The sequence below is a fragment of the Silurus aristotelis genome (assembly GCF_946808225.1).
Source record: "Silurus aristotelis genome assembly, chromosome: 20".
NCBI classification, from domain to species: domain Eukaryota; kingdom Metazoa; phylum Chordata; class Actinopteri; order Siluriformes; family Siluridae; genus Silurus; species Silurus aristotelis.
This window is the reverse complement of record NC_139593.1, coordinates 21284228-21308600: the sequence shown is the minus strand read 5'-3', so window position 1 is coordinate 21308600 and position 24373 is coordinate 21284228. Positions and strand designations below refer to the sequence as shown.

The 24373-nt window shown below is 39.0% G+C and overlaps 1 protein-coding gene across 2 annotated transcripts; it reads right to left on the bottom strand.

Moving 5' to 3' along the window:
- Positions 1 to 677: 677 nt before the first annotated feature.
- LOC310715546 (C-type mannose receptor 2-like) lies at positions 678 to 21517 on the bottom strand. 2 transcript variants are annotated; one of them, XM_083522048.1, is made up of 7 exons: positions 21481 to 21517; positions 16479 to 16521; positions 8180 to 8281; positions 7259 to 7300; positions 6703 to 7089; positions 1670 to 2029; positions 681 to 1559 (listed from the first exon to the last, which is right to left on the bottom strand). In XM_083522048.1, exons 2-7 carry the CDS (start codon positions 16483 to 16485, stop codon positions 1189 to 1191), a joined length of 1269 nt encoding a protein of 422 aa, XP_083378174.1. In that variant the 5' UTR covers positions 16486 to 16521; positions 21481 to 21517; the 3' UTR covers positions 681 to 1188. The 2 variants fall into 2 exon arrangements, with proteins under 2 accessions (XP_083378175.1, XP_083378174.1); XM_083522049.1 differs by lacking the exons at positions 6703 to 7089; positions 7259 to 7300; positions 8180 to 8281; positions 16479 to 16521; positions 21481 to 21517 and adding exons at positions 2208 to 2594; positions 2764 to 2805; positions 3987 to 4048 and having other exon boundaries at positions 678 to 1559.
- Positions 21518 to 24373: the final 2856 nt, after the last annotated feature.

Sequence of the window (24373 nt, the reverse complement as noted above, 5' to 3'; positions counted from 1 at the left end):
GTCAGATGTAATCAGGCTCCTGCTGCGTTTCAAACATGCTTGAAAGAAAAAAAAAGGTGTTTCATTTGAACACAAGGTCTCGGGGGCATGTCATCAGTTTGTCATTGGGCTCCTTTGAACTTAGAAGGCGACAGTTATGAATTGTAGTTATTAAAAATTAAGGATTTCTGGTATGTGGAAAATTTTGGACTGGTTTCTGTTTAAGTGATTTAGGATTAGGATTTTTTTTTTTGAAGCTCTGAAGTGTAGTTCAGAGACTGGATTGGGGTTTTAAACTGTGCTGATGGGGATCCAGGTAGTAAATAGGAGCTTTCAGTGTGTATCTGGATGCTTCTGGAACTGAAGAACGATTAATCGGTTTTCTCAATTTAGGGATTACGAATTACTTTTACTTACTAAACTTTATTCTTTAAAATTTAACAATTACAAACAATGATGCTAGTATCATTTCCATAACCTCCAACCCTAATAAAGCATATGTACAGTATTCATACAGTTACACAGGTAATTCTAAATAATAGAAAATCTAAAACCAAACAATAAAAACATCAACAGAAAACTTTTGTTTTTTGGGAGAAATGAATTCATTTTATTCCAGAAATTAGTTCCAATAACTATTACAGCCAATAATAATAATAATAATAATAATAATCTGGCAGCTTTAAAAAGACCAACAACCCCTGATTATTTATATATTATGAAAAACAAAGTCATCCAAAACATGTACTAAATAAAATTGCGAATATTCCTTAAATGTATTTGGTTGTAAAAACCTCCTGTATTTATGCTCATGGATAATAATTTTAGCTGAAATATTAATAAACTGCTTACAAATTGAAAATCTTGCAATATAAATGTGTAAATATATAAACAAATATTCACCAAACACACAGATACAAGTACATTTCTTTACCCTGATTCCCATAAAAAAATAAATAAAAAAATGTATTATTACAGATAACATCATAATGGGTTAAACCTGTAAGAGTAACATAATGCTTAAAGTTCTTGATTATTAATTATAATAAAATGATAATGGGGGAAAAAAAAATGTGTATTAGCTGCTGTGGCACAAAGATGATGAGCTCCATGGATTATCTTCAATAAGTTCAACAGTGTGTTATATGCATTAGATGAAATGTAGAGTAAATGTATTGGTGTAATATCTACAGAACACCACCACACTGACTAACCTTTATAGGTGGAGCAGATGAAGTTGAGTGTGTTGCTCTGAGGCAGACTGACCCACTGCTGCGGCGTTCCTCCAGACTGCACCGCTCCGGTTCTCTCTTCATTGCTGCAGTCTTCTGTTCCTGTCCCGTTCCCCGGAGCCCAGTCCTGGTAGCAGATCATCTCTCCAGTCACCCAGTACCAGAAGCCCAGAGCGCAGGTGTGACGCAGGCCGAGCCACACGTGTTCGGTGGAGGCGTTCCGAGCAACTTCCTTCACTAAGAGCTGCATCTCTTCAGAGTGCACTGAGACCAGGTCATGATGATGGTTCCTGCAGTATCTCAGAGCTTCTTTCCAGGTCAGACTCTTCTTTATCAGGATCAGTTTATCTGGAAATATGTTCAAATGTTATATATATATATATATCAGGGACAGACTATATAAACACTGAGATGACTATAAAAATGAAATGAAGGTGAATTAGTGTGATGGAACTCACTCTCATGGCAGATGAATGGAAGTTGTTTTGTGCATCTCACATTATTCCAGTAGTGTTGCTTAGACCCACTCACTGCTGCACATTTCAAATCATCTTTGGGTTTGTCAGAGCTCCAGTATCTGAATGAGGATTTAGTCTGATCTGACCACTTCCAGGAGTCATTAAAGAGACCAATCCAAACATATAAATCAACATAATCTGTGCTCGAGGTGATCTCTTTTTTACTTATGTACAGGATCTCCTGATTCTCCGATTGGTTCCTCACACTGACCAGGTCAGTGTACTTCTCTCTGCAGAGGGTCTGAGCGTCACGCCAAGTCTTATTAGATTCCTCGAATGCGTATCTGTTGATACTTTTTTCTAAAAGACAGTTGTTTTACATGAATAATTCATTTGGGGGCATTTATAATTTAATGGAAGAAATCTGATCAGTCAAATACATCCAACAAAAGACATGAATACACTTAGATTATCCAGAAAATATTATATAAATGGAAAGTTTTCTTTATTTCTTTAGCATATATTAGCAAATTCTTACCATTATAACACACAAAATGTAATGTTGTGTGACAAGTTTCATCTAACCAGGAACCATCGCTTCTTGACATCATAACACAGAACTCTTTTTTCTTAGCATTGTTTGGTTCTTCGTTTCTCCAGTTCCTGTAAGCGTCTCCGTCTCTGTAGAAAGTTTGGTCTGCCAGAGACCACTTCCATTCCCCAACGCTCTCATTCTTTAGACCGATCCAAGCTAGCTTTGCAGTTTTATTCTGCAGTGTGTTATTCAGCTTTTTCATCTCGTCCATGTTGCTGATGGTTGCCAGATCAGTGTATTTGTCACGGCAGTAAGTCTGAGCTTCGCGCCAGGTTTTATTCTCGTTCACAAAGTGATAGCGATGAGGAATGATCGCCGTTACACCACATACTACAGTGAGAAACATAATTCAAATAAAACATCATAAGAGCTGTATTACATTAATCAATCGCACAACCATAAGCCACATAAACGTGCATGTAGGTCAAGATTGTGTAGGTCAGTAGTGATTCTCCAATAAACACAAACACACACAAGCTGTACTGCACAAAATACTGACCTGAGAAGAACAGGAAAACCAAAACCCATTTCTGGCACATGCCTGCAAACAAACAATATGAAGCTTTCAAATCATTTTGGTTTGTCATTATTTTATACACAAGTAATAAAGTTTATAAAAGTGCACCATTGAAGGAGGCAGTAATAAGCCAGAGGGACATGATCCCAAAAAAGGGGGCGTTTTACTGGATATAGTGCTACAACGTCTATTCAAATTAACTCCTCACTTCCCTGCTGCACATCGACCTCTTCCTCGTAAAAAAAACACCGCTACCTTCCGTTTACTGTTTTATCACAATGAGCACAATCTCTTGCATCTGCTTTCCCTTAATCCAAGTCTATATTTATCTTTACAACACGGTGTCAAAAACAGAGAGAAAAAAAACAGATTCATTTGGAAACATTTCATTTGACACCAACACTCCAACATACACGCAGTCAAGTTGCCAAATGTTTCGATTTCAGGATGATGTATTGATCAATTAATTGTTTAACGCTCAACTAATTAATAAACAAAAAAAAAACAATAACAGATAAAATTAATAATTTCAGCACTGGACATTGATTGTCATGTTCACAACCATCATTTCACAACCATCATCTACAAACTTGCCTACAAACATGGCCGCCATAGCCTACAACTCCCAAACGTCACTGCTCTTAAACCCCAAACTACTCGCACCCACAATAAACAAAAACATTAGATCTGTCGTTCCTTACAGAGTGTTCTCTCAGTAGACCCCAAACCTCCCAGCAATGCGCTGTGTGTTTGTTATTTCTGTTCCGGACATGTTTTATCACATTTTGAGTTTTATTCAGCCCTGAATATTCTGATAACTACAGCAAGGCCTCTGTGTGAGTGAATTTGGAAAGACGCCTTGTATTACACCGTTTTATTACACTTAGTTCTGAGCAAATGCGTCATTGTGAACAAGAGAGTAGAACAAATATGATATTGGATTGGACTCATTAAAAAAAAAAAGCAACATTACTTGGGAAATTAAACTTATTCTGGGATAAAGATACAGCACTAAATAAACACACACACACACACACACACACACACACACTTTGTATATGTTCTGAATTGATTCTAAGTCATGCATCTCTGTTATAAACACTAGCCTGCACATTATTACTCATCCGAGTTACAACACACTCATTTGCAGAATTATTCATATCAATAAAACGTATTACATTTGAAACACGTGAACAAGTGTGTACCTGCGACTCTTCTCACGGATCGTGTAAATCCTCCCAGGGTGCGTCTTGGGCCCTCCTGCTCTTCTTCTTCTCACCTTCTGCTCCTGAACCGGACAGACGTCTCATTTATATCCCCTCGTCCTCTTTGTTTCTAAACTCCTCCCATCCCTTTACCGGTTTCCCTCAGCAGCATCGTATGAGCTGGTCGACACCAAACACTTTGCATGTGCCTTTAGTTCGGGAAACGCTACAATACAAGGTTTGTGTGGTGTCGGGAATAAAGTCAGCTGCATGCGTGCGACGTGTAAACGTCAGGACGGGCCGCGGTTCTTTATTAAAAACACACATTTGCATAAAATCCACACAAAAAGAGGCAAAGAACTGAATGCTGCTACTTGGGGTCAGTCTGTGGTTTGTTGCCTCACAAAAAAGTTTCTTAATGTTCGCATGAAAATAAATCCCATAGAATTTTATTCGAACAGCGACAATAAAACGTACAAACAAGTGCGATCCATGCGGGTCTCACGCCTTTACATTTCGTCAAACAAAACCAAAATCAAACTGACCAATGAGCATCGCAACGTTTTCCGACTCGTCACTTGAAAGCTGATTGATGATGATTGATGATGCAGAACGTTTTTAATGATGACACTGCATACGGTTTTTTTATTTTGTTATATAGCGCTAGAGCCACATACTGTACATGATCTCATGTGTCATCATTTCTGACCTGCGTGTTTCCAAACCAAGCAACAGGAAGTTCACCGTGTTTGCATTTCGGGCCATGAGGAATTCATCCGAATGGTTCGGGGGACTATTTAAATATGCGTTTGACAGGTTACAGGGAATAACTCAGGATTTTGGTGTTTGTTGTAGTTTGGACTGTATCCATAGTTACTGTGGTTAATTAATGTTTTTACTTTTTACCTGCAGCTTAATGCAAGTGTAGATTAAACATTTGTTTATTCAGCTCTTTTTTATAAATAGTGTTTTCCTAAAAGGTAAAGGAGCAGACCTGGAGATTTTAGCGTTAGAGATTTTTAATGAACTGAGACGAACACTTTTCACCCTCCGTTTATGACGTCTGATTTCAATGGCATTCGAAGAGTCCAAAAGAAAAACAATTGAAGACGTTTATTTCCTTTAATCTAATCTCAGGTTTAGAACTGTGTACTGCATTTCAAGGGATTTTTCCACAATTTACAGCTGATTAACAATATAAAAAATAAGTACAAAACAAAACCCTGGATCGATTTTTTTTTTTTTGTGATTTTATTTGAGAAATACATTTAAAAGTTCATTACACTCCATATTCAGTATTTAAAAATCAAAGACAAACAACTTTTGCTTATTCGTCTACTACACACCTTTATTACTGATTGATTAACAACAGAAAATTATTCAAATAAATGTTTTTAACAAATTGCATAGATTTCTTGAAAATATTTCAGTCTTATTCATGTAAATATGCATAAAAATGATCACTGATTATCTTGAAAATATAATTAAACAAACATCAAACACAACAAAACAACAACCCTTTTACCACGATTCTGCTAAAACCCCTTATTTTATTATAGATATAATATTAGAGATCGAGATTAAACTGATTGTTAAAATAGATGTGGATTAGCTGAAGTATACAGTGTGTTATATGCGTTAGATGAAATGTAGAGTAAATGTATTGGTGTAATATCTACAGAACACCACCACACTGACTAACCTTTATAGGTGGAGCAGATGAAGTTGAGTGTGTTGCTCTGAGGCAGACTGACCCACTGCTGCGGCGTTCCTCCAGACTGCACCGCTCCGGTTCTCTCTTCATTGCTGCAGTCTTCTGTTCCTGTCCCGTTCCCCGGAGCCCAGTCCTGGTAGCAGATCATCTCTCCAGTCACCCAGTACCAGAAGCCCAGAGCGCAGGTGTGACGCAAGCCGAGCCACACGTGTTCGGTGGAGGCTTTCCGAGCAACTTCCTTCACTAAGAGCTGCATCTCTTCAGAGTGCACTGAGACCAGGTCATGATGATGGTTCCTGCAGTAGCTCAGAGCTTCTTTCCAGGTCAGACTCTTCTTTATCAGGATCAGTTTATCTGGAAATATGTTCAAATGTTATATATATATATATATCAGGGACAGACTATATAAACACTGAGATGACTATAAAAATGAAATGAAGGTGAATTAGTGTGATGGAACTCACTCTCATGGCAGATGAATGGAAGTTGTTTTGTGCATCTCACATTATTCCAGTAGTGTTGCTCAGACCCACTCACTGCTGCACATTTCAAATCATCTTTGGGTTTGTCAGAGCTCCAGTATCTGAATGAGGATTTAGTCTGATCTGACCACTTCCAGGAGTCATTAAAGAGACCAATCCAAACATATAAATCAACATAATCTGTGCTCGAGGTGATCTCTTTTTTACTTATGTACAGGATCTCCTGATTCTCCGATTGGTTCCTCACACTGACCAGGTCAGTGTACTTCTCTCTGCAGAGGGTCTGAGCGTCACGCCAAGTCTTATTAGATTCCTTGAATGCGTATCTGTTGATACTTTTTTCTAAAAGACAGTTGTTTTACATGAATAATTCATTTGGGGGCATTTATAATTTAATGGAAGAAATCTGATCAGTCAAATACATCCAACAAAAGACATGAATACACTTAGATTATCCAGAAAATATTATATAAATGGAAAGTTTTTTTTATTTCTTTAGCATATATTAGCAAATTCTTACCATTATAACACACAAAATGTAATGTTGTGTCACAAGTTTCATCTAACCAGGAACCATCGCTTCTTGACATCATAACACAGAACTCTTTTTTCTTAGCATTGTTTGGTTCTTCGTTTCTCCAGTTCCTGTAAGCGTCTCCGTCTCTGTAGAAAGTTTGGTCTGCCAGAGACCACTTCCATTCCCCAACGCTCTCATTCTTTAGACCGATCCAAGCTAGCTTTGCAGTTTTATTCTGCAGTGTGTTATTCAGCTTCTTCATCTCGTCCATGTTGCTGATGGTTGCCAGATCAGTGTATTTGTCACGGCAGTAAGTCTGAGCTTCGCGCCAGGTTTTATTCTCGTTCACAAAGTGATAGCGATGAGGAATGATCGCCGTTACACCACATACTACAGTGAGAAACATAATTCAAATAAAACATCATAAGAGCTGTATTACATTAATCAATCGTACAACCATAAGCCACATAAACGTGCATGTAGGTCAAGATTGTGTAGGTCAGTAGTGATTCTCCAATAAACACAAACACACACAAGCTGTACTGCACAAAATACTGACCTGAGAAGAACAGGAAAACCAAAACCCATTTCTGGCACATGCCTGCAAACAAACAATATGAAGTTTTATCATTTTGGTTTGTCATTATTTTATACACAAGTAATAAAGTTTATAAAAGTGCACCATTGAAGGAGGCAGTAATGAGCCAGAGGGACATGATCCCAAAAAAGGGGGCGAAGTTTTCATAAACGCATTATTACAAGTTTTACTGGATATAGTGCTACAACGTCTATTCAGATGACCTTCTCTCTTCCCGGCTGCACATCGACCTCTTCCTCGTGAAACCACTACCTTCCGTTTACCGTTTTATAACAACGAGCACAATCTCTTGCATCTGCTTTCCTTTAATCCAAGTCTATATTTATCTTTACAACACGGTGTCAAAAACTGAAAAAAAAAAAAACGATTTCAGGATGATGCGTTGATCAAAGAATTCTTTAACACTCAACTAATTAAATAAAAAACAAAAATTAATTAAGAGATAAAATTAATAATAACTAGAATTACTAATAACTTGCCTACAAACATGGCCGCCATAGCCTACAACTCCCAAACATCGCTGCTCTTGATAGTCTGGTAACTACAGTACAGCAAGGCCCTGTGTATGTGAATTTGGAAAGACGCCTCATATTACACCATTTTATTACACTTACTTATGAGCAAATGCGTCACACACACACACACACACACACACACACACACACACACACACACACACACACACACACACACACACACACACGTTATGACATTCCAGGAAAATACAATTTAAAAACATGTAACTCTTTTATACACAAATGACTGCACATTGTTTTTCCATTATCAGAGTTATAACACACTACTTATTCTATTTAACTATCGAATTTTTAATATATAAAAAAAAAAGTTTTCGATTTGTAAAACGCGTGAACACGTCCGTACCCGTGATGCTTCTCGTGGACGTTACTGGTGCAGCGAGTTTTGTAGATCCTCCCAGCTTGTGTGTTGCTTCTGCTCTTTTTCTTCCCACCTTCTGCCCCTTAACTGGACAGACGTCTCATTAATATCCCCCTTGTTCTCTTTTATAAACTCCTCCCATCCCTTCAACGGTTTCCCTCAGCAACATCATACAAACTGTTGGTGCTGGTCAACAGGAAACATCAACCACTTTGCATAAAACGTGTTGATAAGAGCATCAACGGCTGAGACTTTTGTTTTTATGGTCAGTGTCGATACGGACACAATCATTGTTTACAGATGAATGGCATCATGTGTTGTTTTTATTAAAACATACTTTGCATAAAATCCACAGGCGGAGCGACCGGGGAATAACCAGCCTGCTGCTTCTTCAGTTTAAGTTGTTGGTTGTAGGCAAAAAGAACATTTCAAGTTTTTATAAATTCTGTTGTCATAAACGAATTCAAATCCAAAAAGTTGCCTATATATTGAAGTTTATGGTAGTATTGAACTGTACATGCTGGTGTTTGAGAATGTTTCTTTGAGCAAAATCTTGCTATAACAACTTACTTTCCCCAGAATGTGAATATATATAGTTTTTTACATTTAAAACACCAGATGTTGCAAGTTGGACTCATTCTCAGTAGAGAACTCATGGTGTTTCTGGCATTAAATCATCAGACACCATTACTCAGGTGACCGAGCTGGGGTTCTGAGCTTTTCCAAGTGAAACTATACCATGGATCATCCTTTTGGATAACTTTCAGTAACGTTCTTGGTTGCTTGGTTGAAACAATATTTTAGAGCAGTCAAATGTTAAGACGAAATCTGGCATGAGTTTAGACTTTGCAATGTGTTCCAGAAATTTCTTCAAGGTTGCTCTGAAAGCACCTCAGAATGTGAATTTACCTCAGAATGTCAATGTATCAAAAAATAAAATAAATAAAAAATCCCCCAGAATATTAATGCACCTCTGAAAACACCTCAGCGTACATCTGTGTGAATGTGAAATATACTTCATAAGGTGCCTCGAACTATGAATATTCATCGGAATGTACTTAAGAAGGGAAATGAACCCTGCGTCTAGACTCAGAAGAGCCTCAGACTTTGTGCTCAGAAGCTGAATGGTGAACAGAAAGTGAGCATGGATTTGAATATCAGAATATCGCAGAATGGACCTCTGATATCTCCGAACTCTGATTTCTGACATCTGAAAACTTTGAGCTGAGGAATTCTACTCAAGACGTAGTCAGGTCTTGTTTTAATGCTTACCATTCTGATACGAGATGGGATCTTACCTGTCTCTGTGCTGTACGCCCCACAGCAACCAGGAGAAATGTACAAACTAATGCTTCTTACTCTAAAAAGAACAAGGCCCATTTTATACTGTACCTGCTGCTACTACATGGAGGCACATAAGTCAGGTTTCCTTCAATGGGACTGAAAAACAAAGGACGGAAACTTGACAATTTCACTGGATTTTAGATGAATAAAGCTTATGAGCAAGCTACTGATTCAAATCGATTTCTATCCTTTGACCATCTACCAGGAAACTTTTTTAATCATTATCATTTTTCTCTCCCAGCACATCCGATTTTACGCAAATAACGCACTGCTCGAAAGAAACGATCGATCAGTCGATCGAATGAAAACCACTAGGCGCGTCGGAAAAACATTTCGCAGGCGCCATTTGACTCCGGCTGGACTTCGCGAAAGAAATGCGGCGACGATAAAATCTCAAAACCCGTCGTCTGAACCCTCCGTTAAAACAGCAGCGGCAATAATAAATGGGCTCATACATCGTTTCTATTGATTCGGTCATCACCGTCCTGTAAAATACCCTTTTTCCTTTATTGGCTTCTTGTGTTGCAAACACTGATGTCCGCACACAGGAGACTCGAACAAAAACCTCAGTGAATCTAAAGCAACATGGGAAGCAGTTACACAGCAGAAATCGACATTTGCGTTTGCAAATTTCGTCCAATGTGGATGTTATTTAGATACTATGTACCGTAAGGCTTTTTAAAATCGTGCAGTAAACAATGGGAAATCTGGGTTTGTGAATGTTTCATACTTTGGTTCATCCAGACGATCTCAGGGCAAAAAAAAAGTTGTGATGTCATACTATGTTTTTCCAACCCCAACGCCAGAGGTCCACGGTTGCAAAAACCACAAGCATCTTGGCAGCAAGACATTAATCCAATATTATGAGCGCGAACACGAGCAGCTTATGATTCACAGCGTGTATCGAAGATCAATACCCGAGCGAGGCGCGAGATTCTATTTAATCTGCCGCTGGTTAGACCTGATCAGGCTCGTAAACTACAACGGAGGAGATGCGGCGTCGTTAATCAGGTACGGAGCTTCAACGCGCGAACGCACGCACCGATTCAGAAGAGGAACTTCAACGAGTGCAAAGTACCTGCAGCCAAAACAAAGCGCGTAGTCATCTCTTCCACAGCCGAGATCTAGCCGAGTCAGATTCATGCTAAATGAACCAGAACTACGAAAAAATGGCTGTGAATGTAATAATGGAGTTTGCACAACAACCTCCAGCATATGAATATATAAAAACGGAGCTTCGGGTACATCTTGTGTTCTTTCTGGATTTGTATGTTTTATCTCATTTATACCACAGGATTTAGAAGAAAAAAAAAAAAAAAAAAAAAGCGCAGCAAAATGTTCAAACATCCAAATGTTTTTTTGGTTGTTTTCATTTTAGGTAAATCACCAAGGCAAAAAAATAAAAAATAAAAAACCACAAATTAATTCAGCTAAATGGTGACATGGCAGAACAATTTTCCTTCTAGGAAATCCCGCTTATTTTCCTTTTTCACCCTGTTGTCAGAGTGTAAGAGAGCAGGAAATAAGCCATGCGTGCGTTTTACGCCCCGGGCAGCTCCATTTCCCTTTTCTGATGACGCCGACTTAATTCCCCATTGTGACATTAATATCACAGATCAGAGCACAGCTTAAGGCAAAACGCTCTGCTCCGAACTGTATAATTCATTTCATGGAAGGGGAAAATGATTATTGTTCATGCTGTGGATGGCTGGATTTTACGAACACCCAAAAAAATTCAGTTCAATTCATTTATTATATTAAAATGATCCTTTTTGACATGTGGGAAGGATAAATATTTTATATGTAAAAAAACAAACGAACAAAAAAAAAAAAAAACACCGCTGTGGTTCAACACAGCTTCGTCCTAGATTAGCATCCTCATGTTCTGAAGCGTAATTTATTAAAGACTTCAAATGAAATTTTTACACAAGACCTTGTTAAAGTGATCCACAAGATTATTAGCAGAAGAAATGCCGGATTCCAACAAAACAGGAACAATATTGACTATATAATACGGCTATATAGCAGGTAGCAAACAACTTTTTGCCAACAATATAATGGTGTCCTACTTTTGGTGAACCTTTCTCCCACCTAATTACTGCCATCGCAAACGCTTCCGACAAAGGCATGAAACAATCAAAGACACCTCTGCACTCAAACAAGGTCTGTTTACTCCTCTACCATCTGGGAAAGCGTCTGCTGTCGCAGTGGCATGCTCGAGAACAGTTCCTGCCCATCTTCCATCAGCCTTCTGAACTCCGAACGCATACACTGATGCATACATAACCATTATGACCCCCATCTCAGAGAAACCTTCAAAGAAAACCAGACTCAAATGGAAACCCATCCTCATCTGGGTGGCACTAAACGCCCAATCATTACAGTTGTTGAGGTGTACAGAACTTTCCATGCAAGCTGAACCATTGTAGCAGACCGTTGATGTCACAGTCCAAAGTTTTTGAGTTGCTCAGAATTTCACTGATCTTCAGGCTGTTGATGTGGAACCATTCTCATGCTTAACAGAGGGGTCCCCACTTGAAGAGAACTCCATCCACATATCGACCACTTGTTGGTCGATAGACATTTGTTCTTCTATGTTCTCTGCACAATGCTTTATATTGACACACTGGGTCACTTGCACTGAGCTGGTCTCTACTCAGTAGCACATACCTCAATTTATTTTATAACATAATATACAATGGTGTCTGAGGAGTGAAACAAGTGGGAACAGACCCATCAATAACTGGAGCAAGTAGTACATCTTTGCAAAACGACATCGTGATAGGACACCAGTGTATGAACATGGAGATCGGGTATGGCTTTCAACCAAAGGGTTAAGAAAGCTAGGGCACAGAAGCTTTCAGAAGCGAGTAAAGAACAAAGCCGAAGCCACGTCGCCCCAGTTTTTCACCCCGAGACCAGGTCCTCTCATTCGCAAACGCCATTCAAATGGTCATATCAAATGTCCGGCTGATCTACTGAGTCAGCGTTTGATTGATACATTGATCCAGTGTCAGAATTTCAAGGTGGTACAAATAAATCACTACCCATGCACCGCTTCAACTCGTCCGGAAAATGCCGAGCACGACGCCCGCTGTAATAAATTCCGACACACTGCAGCAAATTGCTTAATAAGATTATGGATTGCAGAACAACGCTGATTCGCATTCCGCCGATTCAATCGGGCGCAGAAATGAAACGGCATGTTCCGATGCGCATTCCAGGCTTTACATCTCTCCTGCCAGCAAATGGTTATTGATTCAAGATATGACAAATTGATCCAGGTTTATCTTGCAAGTAATGACTGTGCCAGCGAGCAGAACTCAAGATTGCTAATGGTGTTCCAGAAGCAGATACTTCACTCGCAGCATCATTGCTCAGTTTTATCTACACTCTAAACCGTTTACTGTAGAATTGCAGGTGATTCCCCACAATAATGCAGTATTTTTCTTTTATTAAACAGCACTTTAGGCAACGGATGATTGAAATGGATATAGTCACATTTGGACCGCGATTTTGCTCTCCTGGCGTCCACCGTCCCCGCCGAGAATTGACAGAGGAAATGATACAATTCACGAGCTTGCAAATTTGTCCTCGCATCGCAAACCTATGTCATTTTCATCACACAATAGCTGAGGTGAGAGAGAATTAAACCCAAACTGGAATACATACATAAATATGCACATGACTGCAAAAGTCTCTGTGGGGACTCCCAAAAAGTCATCTGTTGAAGAACTCTTTAGTGTCACGCTACATACATTTGGTCATCACTGTACTGATGCAGTTAGTAATTCTGTGGTCATTTTTGAGTTGAGTACAGTGACTACCACAAAGCGCAGAATTCCTTTGTGTCTTCACACCACCATGTTTAGGTCATAACTCCGCCTCTGTCCTGTCATTAGTCCTCATGTTCACCTGTTGTCTTAATACATGGAAGTGGATACACCAATGAATATGTCTGTATATTTACAGCCCGTTTGGTTCTGTTTTAAAAGGTACGATGGAACACGTTTAGTAGTTTCACGTTACACATTTTCTCATTTCTCACAGTTGCTTCTGTTTTTGTTACTTATTCTTGTCTATGCCCTGGTTTTGTTCGTCCATCGCACAACAATCAACCTTAACCTTATTTTTTTTCCCACTCGTTTTCATTTTGGAACCCCCCCATTTATGCACAAAACCAATTCCGAAAAAGTTGGGACATTGTAAAATTACAAAACTCAAACCCATATTTTATTTATTTAATTATTTTTTACTATTTTTTTTATTTACTATTTTACAATAGAACATTAAAAATGTACAATTTAAAAAAAAAACATTAAAAAAGTACCATTTAAAAAAATATATATACATGTTACTGTATTGAGACTGTGATATTATTCAGCAAGTCATAAGACTTTTTTTTCCTGGAGGCTTATAGAAGCATATTCATATTTACGATCCAATCAGCGGCAAACTGCGTCTTCATGGATCTCCTCGGGACAGCAGTTTTGCCCCTCCAGCATAAAACCCGGGATTTTATACTTACTTTCTTTAAATCACAAACTATTCCCCTTAGTTCTGCATGTTGAAACCGGTAACTCGAATTGTATATAATATCTATTTATCTACTCCGTGTACGACAACGTCAAGAGAATAAAGTAAAACGCCAAGTCCTCCACGATTTCAAGAATCTCCACAAATCAGCCTTTTATAGAAAAAAACCCCTAAACGAAGGAAGAATTATGCAGCTTTTTTCGAATGTGCACAGTGTTTCATCAGCTCCCATTTAAAACTGCCACTGGAGTTAAATGGCCACCGGAGTTTTCTACCAGTTTAATAGAACATCATTTTGATTAATACCACATTCCGAAAACCACAGGCTTTTACAAAGGTGCTGTAGCACTGAACACCAGCACGTTTATAACCCAGGATTAAATAAAGCAATGAAGACTGGGTCCGTTTACAGCACTGCTCAGTCTGCCCCCCTACCCCACCATCCCCACACCCACCCCCCAGCTGAACGTGATCAAAAAAAGTTGATTGTGCCTCTAAATTCCACCTCAACACAACTGCCTGAGGATTTGCTGAGGTAAGCTTTGGTACAAAAGGACCTTTTTTCTTTTTTAAGTTTATAGTGGGTACATTTCGAAACAGTATTTTCACATTTTTCCGGTGTACTAAATTGTTTTACGAAAAGTAAAGTTTTTTATGATGCGTTTGCCATTTTTTGTCAAAACATTCAAACAGCAAATGGATTTCGATTTTTGCTTCAAATCTTTGGAAAACGCTGATTGCATCTACTTCCCCTCTAATGCTGATACAACTTAGGGTTTTCTGTTTAGCATTGATTTTAAAAATAATAATAATAATAAATAAATAAAAACAAAAGGCTTGTAGTGCAACATTTGCAATTGCTACGACAAAACGCTATTAACGCCTACCACACATTAATAACAGCGCTTTTATACATTACACAACCTTTCCACAATTTTTCAGATTTAAAGCTGTTAATTCATCTTGAAACTATTCCTCAATTTCTGACAAGAATTTGATTTACATGCATTTGTCAAATTATAGCTCACTAAGATTTGAATAAAATCTGATTCATTGGTTTGTGTGTTTGTTTCGCTTTATTCTGTATTCCGCTCTGGTGCCGTGCTACAGTGCACATCACTGCCAGGACTGACTCATAATCCATCATTTCAGGTCATGTTTAGTGTTATGTTTAGAATGACCAGTTTATTTGATCAAATTTGCATAAATCAATAACCAAACAATACACCCAAGGAGGCCCATTACAACTATCAGGACCTGTTGTGTTTTCCTCTTAACAGACAATAGAAAGCTTAAAAAGTTGAATTGTCCATTTTAGAGGATCACAATCTTTTTTGGGGAAATTGTCTATGTACATGGCACATATGAACATCTTGTGATTTCCTGTTTACAGACCATAGAAAGCTCAATTAAACATTGTCAAGTTTGTCTATAGCAGAGAACCACAAAGAGTTGCCTCCTGGGGGCACAAGAACGTTCTGGGGAAAATGTGTATACAAATGAAATAAATGAGTATAAATATCATAAATACCCCCCCCCCCCCCCAACAGCTGCTCCAAGCCAATATTTTCACAAATATAACTTCTGTGGTGTATAGAAGATTGGAGACCCCTGTTATATAGCCACAACTAGTTTGGCCTACTCTTTGGTTTCGCTCTGCTGGTTCCAAATAGTGTGTGGATCGTGTCTTTGACCTTTTCCTTTTGATTATTTCTAGTTGACCGGGTGAGATTAATAAACCTCGTGCACATGTTTTGGCTAAAATCTCCCAGTTCCGTTGCTTACAGCTGTGTATTTCTGTACTCGAAAGCTTCCGGCGTTTGCCAGGAGTTATAATCCTGCACAGACTTTCTTTTAATTAAATCTGATGAGAAGGGGGTCTTTAATGAAGCCTGTGGGAAGTAGAATTGGCTTTTACTCACAGGTCCAGCCAGAGTATTTATAAATTCCAGCATCTGGGCTGAACACAGTGTGTATCAAGTGTGTGTGGTGCAGGTAGAAGATTCAAGCCTGTAAACGCAGCAAAGTTCAAACACACAAAGAACTCAAATATAGTCAGCAATTAGATCATTTTGTGTGAGATCAAGCCGAAGAAAACGCTGTTTGAGACGGTGTGTGTGTTGATTTATCAAATAATGTTTACATGGTGTTCCAGAGTGGATTCACTTTCAGATTTACTTCTACATCAGGCATTGGTCATAGCCAGACCAAATCTTCTCCTGTGGCTCCTGTGACTTTGCGTAATCGGTTTTGGACCGGTGTTGAGTTCAAGATACCAATTAAAGGGGCAATAATAATCCGGTTTGAATTATAATTCCAAACAGTGGCAATAATTACGTGCTAAATTCCTATGTGGGACAACATTATGTGGCGTTCGATCGTGATGAAAAACAAATCAGCTTACATTGCATTTTTTTCTGGATTTCAGCCTCCCAGTGGAAGTGCTCCTGCAAAAAGAAAACAAAAAAGAACAAAAAAAAATGGAGGTCAGACCATAGTTAGGTAGGGAAAGCATCTCTAAATATATACTGTATGTTGAATAAACAATTAGAGGTCAAAATAAGTGAAAGGTTCAGAGAATGTACTGGAACTGGCAAGACTTCGCAACAAGACAAATCAAGCGCTAGGGTTGTGTCGCCAAAGTACCAGAAATCAAGGTGAAGCTAAAACAGTTGAGAACTTCGATATAAGAATTTGTGACTGCTATTTTTTTGTTGTTCTTGGTTGATGAAGATTCATCGTTGTTTAATATGTAAATACCAGCAGAAGTTTGACTTTGACCAATTTCTTGAAACTGCTACGTTTTCATAAACCTGCTAGAAAAATGTCCTGACTCACTAACATCATTAGCCATCATGTCAGTCAAGATGGAGAAATACCCTAGATATTAAAACTCGCCTCTTTTTTTTTTCCTAGGGAAAAAAAAACACACATACACACTTTCTCTCTCAGCCTGAGGCTGGAATATCAGATAAAGAGACTCCTGGTGGAGTGCAACAGCAAACAGCATATTACAGCATCCATCCTGTGTTCTGCTCAGTGGATCAGCTGAATCTCTTCACACCGTAGTGACAGCTTTCACCTCGTTTCAGCTTCGTCTTATACACAATTCTCTCTTTGTTTCCATTTTTTAAAATATATATATATATATATATATATATATATATATATATATATATATATATATATATATATATAAATATATATATATATATATATAAACTTGAACGTACACAGAGTTACAAACCGCAGCATTTCAACATCGACGCCGGCGCGTACCCGGGCTGTGTTATTAGAACTTGCTCGGACCGAAAGCCTGAGAGTCTCAGAGGTTCCTCGGTTTGTGTTTGGTTTTTTTCCTTCACTATTTGCTTCAGTTTAAATCTATCAAATAGTAAAGAAAATCCATGGTGCTGGTTTGTGAAAAACCCATTACACCTGACTGTTTTGTGTGAAAGTTATTGTTCCCAGGCAGCTTTAGAACAATAAATAGAATATAAAATAAGTCGCTATAAATATATCTCCAGTGAGCGAACCAGTGGTGACTGTGGCAAGGAAAAACCCCTTGAGAAGTTCAGGAGGAACCTGACGCTAAAGGGAACCCATTTTCAACATCAAATGTCCATTGATTAGCGAAAGAGAGGCTTTTGACTTTGTTACAAATATATATTACAGCATAGTGCATTTCTTTCTTCACATATCCCAGCTTGTTAGGAAGGTAGGGGTCAGAGTACAGGGGCAGCCATGATGTAGAATGAAGCATTGTGGATTAAAGGTCTTGCTCAAGGCACCAACTGTGACAGTTTAGCAATACTGTGGCTTGAACCCCAACCTTCTGATCAATAACCCAAAGCCTTACCAACTGAGCTACCACTTCCCCTTACCGCTTATTCTTCAGTCATTGTCAAGGTCATCAGCTGTTCACTGATAGAGACTCGGGTGCAAAACTTTTTCTGCTAATTGTAACCCAAAGCCATTGTAGCAACCAATCATGTATTAATTATAGAGCAAATCCATTGTCATGTATCTTATATTTATCCATCAGGGATCTTTTTCCTTCTCCTACATCATATCAGCCACGTTTGTTGTACATGTTACAGAAACACGAAAGCATCAAAATGAGGGCATTAATATAAACCCCGATTTCCAGCTTCATTGCTGTCGTTGCTGCTGTTTCGGAAAATCCACACGTTCTGACTGATATGGATTCAGAATTCAGCAGTGCTCTGGTCGAAGCATTATTACAGTCAAAATTGGTAAAAATAAATAAATAAATAAATAAATAAAGGACGAGCGCTCGAAATATGAAACCGTTCTTATGACAAGTGTGAATGCGAAACGTGAAAGACAACGAGCTGAAGGGACTTTGAACATCGAATCAGAACGATAAAAAATAATAATAAAAACGACTGATTTCAAAAAGGTACAACAGACGGAAAATACATTTCTGACTAAAGTAATAGGGAAAACTTTGTCGTCGTCCCCCGCCTGTAAGCTCTGCTAAATCCCCATTTATCCAATCCTCACTCCAAAATGTACAAGTCCTTTTTTTTTCTTTTGAGCATTTCATTCAAGTCATCCCCAAGCCGTTAGATAGTACCAGTCTAACACATCATTTCCACATGGTGCTGAGGTGAAATAATCCATAATGTGACACTACCGTCCTCTAAAAGCGCTCGTGTGTGTCCAAGTGGAACAGCGGTGAGATGATGGATGAAATTGGTGTCTCGTTCTGTTCCCTGGATCCTGTCCCGCTGATGAATACGTGCATTTGTCCAGGCCGTGTGGGGGGGACTGCTTTAGGACCCGGACACAATCTGCTCGATTCGGTTCGCGTTCCGCAACCTCCGAATTATTCGTGTCGAGACTCGCACTCTGAACGCTTTTTTTTCGCAGTACAGATATGATTTAGGTTTTTTTTTTTTTTTTTTCTTTCTCTACACATTGAAAGACGAACTGGAACTGCGAGTGCGTTTCGACTTGATTACTCCTCGACTCCTGGACAGGCAATCAATACACACACTGATTACAACAAGCCTGAAGGACACCCAAACAGTCTGGCCTTCAATAGGATCAAAACAGAGAAAAAAAAAAGTTTGCTCACACAGAAGACAAGTATTTACCTTAATAATAAAAAAATATTTAATTAATTAAATTCCTTTTGACTTCCCGTGGGCTCACCACCTGCAGTAGGGACCGTAAGGGACGGTGCTGTGAGAATTGGGCAGCAGTCGAAGGCGGGGGCCTGCTTAGACTGCTGCCCCCGCGACCCGAATTACGGATAAGCGGGAGAAAATGGATGGATGGATGGAAATTCCTTTTGATTTCTACAGCGCTTATAACAACAAACCTACAGTTCGTACAGTGAATTGACATCTATTGAATTGACTAACTGATTATTTTTTGATGTTTCAGGTTCAAGGACATGTGGCCCGATTCTTCATAGCGTCCTGCAAACCTTCTCACACAACCTGCTGAAAGGTCATACTTACCTTATTCAATTTACAACACATGGGTAAGGAATACATACAAAAACGCAAGTGGATTTGGTTTGTAGATAACGGATGCATCGTGCCCATGAAACGTCTCCTTGATCACTTTTCCTCGTCATAATTGTTCGCCGAATCTCTGATGCTGGAGACTCCTTCAAGATTTGCACGATTCTCAGTTTTCTATACGGTACATTTTCTGTAGAATTGTAACATACTGTTTTTGACAATTCAGCAGTTTTGGGCCTTTTAAAAGAATCGTTTCTAAACAAAAGGTTACATCAGCATAAAACACTGATTAGAAATCATAAGCTTTCATCTTGTACACTGAGATCTTCATAAAGATCACAGTACCTCAAGTCTAAATAGAAAATTATTATTCTTCATTTAAAATGTGTGTGTGAGCGAGAAGGCATTTTCATCCATTGCTTTAGAAAATGTAAATAAAAAGACACTTGGAAGGAGTGTAAGGAAGAGTCTAGTGTTTTATTTAAAAGGAAAAGAAAAAGCCAGATTGGTTTCATTTATATTCCTGGCATAGCAATACAGAGGCAAGGAGAAAAAAAATGCTTCAAACCTTGATAATAAATTAAAAGAAATAGAAGAGCACCAGAACCCTTTAACCTTTAGGATCTACTAGCACCACTTTTATGCTCCACCTCAGGAGAAACGAGTCAGACGACAGACAGAAGCATATGCGTCCAAACCTGCATTGAAAAGGTGAGATGACATGAGGTGACATGTTTCCTGTAGGACATTTTAAAACTCGGGCTCCTCGTTCGTTTCATGCGGTGAAGTCGCAGGGATGATTATTTACTCCTGCACTTCCCAGTGACGCTGACAAGAATCCCACATCTGCATTACACTAATCTCATTTTTCTGTTCGACCTTTTACTTCAACAAAACAACAAAAAACGAGGACAAATAGAAATCAGGAAGGATTCACAGAATCAGAATAGATTCCAGTAGCAATTTAATGATTCAAAGGCACTTAGCCCACAGCACTACTTCTTGAAATGGCTTGATTAGTTAAATTAAATTTTTTTGAAACCCATTGTAGGTTTCTAATTATGCTACCAGCTAAGCTACCAGATCTTTTTATTTTTTTTAATTAATGGTTTATTACACATTTGATTAACGTTTATTACAATTCAGATGTGATACTATGTTTTGGAAGGTTAGTTGCCCCATTGACGGACCCCCATATCCAGATTGGGATGAAGATGCAATTTAGTGGTGGTGGGATAAGAACTCATAACCTAATGATCAGAAGTCCAACATCTTAACCACTGAGTGACACCTTCCACATCATCGAATAATTAATGGATTACGCAAATTTGTAATAATGTACAGGATAGGGGTGTCTAACACTGTTTAAAGCTACTATATAGTAACAACAGGACCTGACTTGTGTCAAGGAAATTCTACAATATCGATTGTAATTATTAGGGGTTTAACGGTACGCAAAATTCACTGTTCGGTACGTTCCACAATTTTCAAGTCACGGTTCGGTACGGTTATGGGGGGAAGAAATGCATATAATGACTTTTTTATTATTATGGCACTTAATTTTTATAACAATTTTTTTAACGCCAACAGTCTAAATTTGTTTAACTAATAAATAAAACGTCTGCTAGGTTAAACAAAAAATAAAAATAAACATGTGGCATTGTTGTCTATGTTTTTGAATTTAATAATAAAAAAAGAATGTGTAGAATTGCATAAAATGTGAAATGGACAGAAACAAGAGCACAAAATGTATAATACATCTTTAAAAATAAATAAATAAATAGTGCAACACCCCCCCCCCAGCATCACGAAATAAAAGCATCCAAAACACATCCGGGCAAAAAAAGAGAAAAACTGTTCAACCTTTATACGAGGGCAATTTGCCAATTTTGGTATTCTGCTGCTCACCTGGACGACTGGGTATTTCTTAGGGCCTTGCAGAACTCTTCAGCAGGCTCTCTGAACCCGGGCCGGCTGTCAGCATCAATCATTCGACCTTGAGCGGGAACGAGGGGCCGTTAACTAGTCACCAGTTGAAGCAGCTCCCTTTCCGCTGTAAAATCAGTCAATGGCGAATCCGTTCTGCTTATAGATTAAAAAAATAAAATAAAATTAGTGTAAAGCTGCTAAGGTTTACTCGTTATTTATCCGACGCTCGATTTGAAACCTTAAGTGAAGCGATGGCCGTCTGTGTTGATTATTAAAATGATCGTTCGGTCGCCGGTGCATTTCTGCAGTTCGTCCGCCTCTATAAATCTCAACGGTTTATCTCGAGGAGTTTACTTTCTAATGGAATTACTCAAGCGATTAAACAGCATCGCCACGAAGTTATTAACGTGACAGTGATTAGAGTCGGATCAGCTCGTCCTATAATCAGTTAATGTATCCAAGCTCTTTGCAAGCGAGGTTTGATTTGATCACGTCTGATTAGCCTGGAGAAAACAAACAGTTACAACCTGTAAAAAAAACAAAAAAAACATGTCAAGCATAAAACTTCTAATAATATAATATAATTACTGTATTTGTTGAGTATCAACAATTTGTTCGGCTTCAGTTATATTCTTAGTGCTAGAATGGTTCTCAGTGAGCGTTCTGACTTTGCCTTCATGTCTATGTACTCCTTCTCAGGGGCATTGATACAAAGACAAGAGAGATCAAAATCAGCAGGTTTGATTTAGAGACTTGACCAAAACTTCAAAAGGTTTCTATGGACCAGCATCCTTGCCGTCAAAACCACCAAACTGCATATTATATTTGTGTGTCTTTTCATACCATGATGGCTGACAGAGGAAACTGATTTGGTTGCAGATCCACCAATCAGGCTTAACATTATGACCATCGATAGGTGAAGTAAATAACACCGATTATCTCCATCATGGCACTCGTTAGTGGGTGGGATATATTAAGCAGCATTTTGTCTTTGAAAGTTGACGTGTTAGAAGTAGGAAAAATGGGCGGGCACAAGGATTTGAACGAGTTTGACAAATTGTGACGTCTAGACGACTGAGTCAGAGCCTCTCCGAAACTGAATCGCTTGTGGGATGTTCCTGGTCTGCAGTGCTCAGTATCTATCAAAAGTGCTCCAAGGAAGGAACAGTGGTGAACCGGCGACAGGGCCGTGGGTGGCAGAGGCTCATTGATGCAAATGGGGAGCGAAGGCTGGGGGGGGTGAAACCAATAGATGAGCTCCTGAAGCTTGAATTGCTGAAAAAGATGCTGGTTCAGATTGTTAGGTGTCAGAATACAGTTTGCTGCATGTAAGCTGCGTAGCCACACATCACGTCATGGTGCTCATTCTGACCTCTGTAACCTGCTGAAAGCACCAACAATGGGCATGTAAGCATCAGAACTGGAATGCAACGCAAGAAGGTGGCCTGGTCTGATGAATCTATGAATGAAACTTACCCGGTGAACACATGCCACCAGGAGGCACTATGGGAAGAAGGCAAGCCGGCAGAGGCAGTGTGATGTTATTTTAACATACCACCTAAGCATTGTTGCAGACCATACACACCCTTTCATGGACATGGCCTTCACTGATGGCTGTGGCCTCTTTCAGTAGCACCATGCTACTGAGCAAAAATGGTCAGGAATGGTTTGAGTTTTGACTTGGCTTCCGAATTCCCCAGATCCCAATCCAATCGAGTGACTGTGGGGAGGATCTGCTGCTCACACCTTGGTGCCAGATACCACAGCACACCTTCAGGGGTCTAGTAGAGTCCATGCCTTTGACAAGTCAGGGCTGTTTTTGGTGGCAAAAGAGGGTCCAACACAATCATGCATTTTACGTTATATTTAGGTTAATATTGATACTTCCGCTAGAGATGATGTGGGTGGGCGGTACAGGTGTTGATGCGGTGATAGCAACCTTGTTGAATTGTGTCCACCACTGGCTTCCCTTTTTAACTGAATCTAAAATATCATTAAATAATAAGTTAAATAAAATTAAACCGGTTACAAAAATTCTTATTGTAAGGAAAGAAAGTGACCTGCACCTATTAAATTACGAGCACTTTTCAAAGTTCAATATTCGGTCCTGTCACATTCCATTCAGTCTGCAGACAGGGTGCAAATCTAAGAGAGCTATAGAAGTAGGATGTGAGGATATCTTGCACCTTGATGCCTGTCTTGTCCACTTCTGCAAGCGTGGCCTCGGTCGTAGGTGCGATCTGACCGTTTCTGAGAATCGTATCTTTTATTTTTTGTGCACATTAACCTCAGCCTGGTGCATACAACCTCAGCCTGGTGCTAGCTACAGGGATAATGGAAATCCAGCACAAACAAACTTGCACCAGTAAATATCAGGATAAGATAAATGATTTGATGATCATTGGCCTCGTTCTAATAGGTTCTCATTTCAGTTCATTTACCGAGGACGCAAAGTTGATACGGACAACATTTTTGCATGATCAGAAAAAAAAAAAAAACTATCTAGGGCAATTGCAATCTAATTCAGTGCTATAATAAACACTTCAGCGACCTCTGCGATGTTTCCGAGATGGAATAGAGAGTTAAGCTGGATGTCATGCGAATAAAGATGCAAATGAGAGCAAGAAATGCAATTAATTGCCATGTTTCACTTGCGGTAATTGCTGCAATTTCACAGACACTTGTGCTGTTTTTGTTCTCGTACATTTCAATTATGTGCAAATAAAAGCCGACGGCACAGCAAAAGACTTGACACAAGATCTCAACCTCGTGCACGCACGTAATCGTGAATGCAAATCGCGTTTGCACCGAGTGAGATTCGCCGCGTAACGAATGCACGCAAAGTTTTTAAATAGCCGGCGTACGAGGCAAT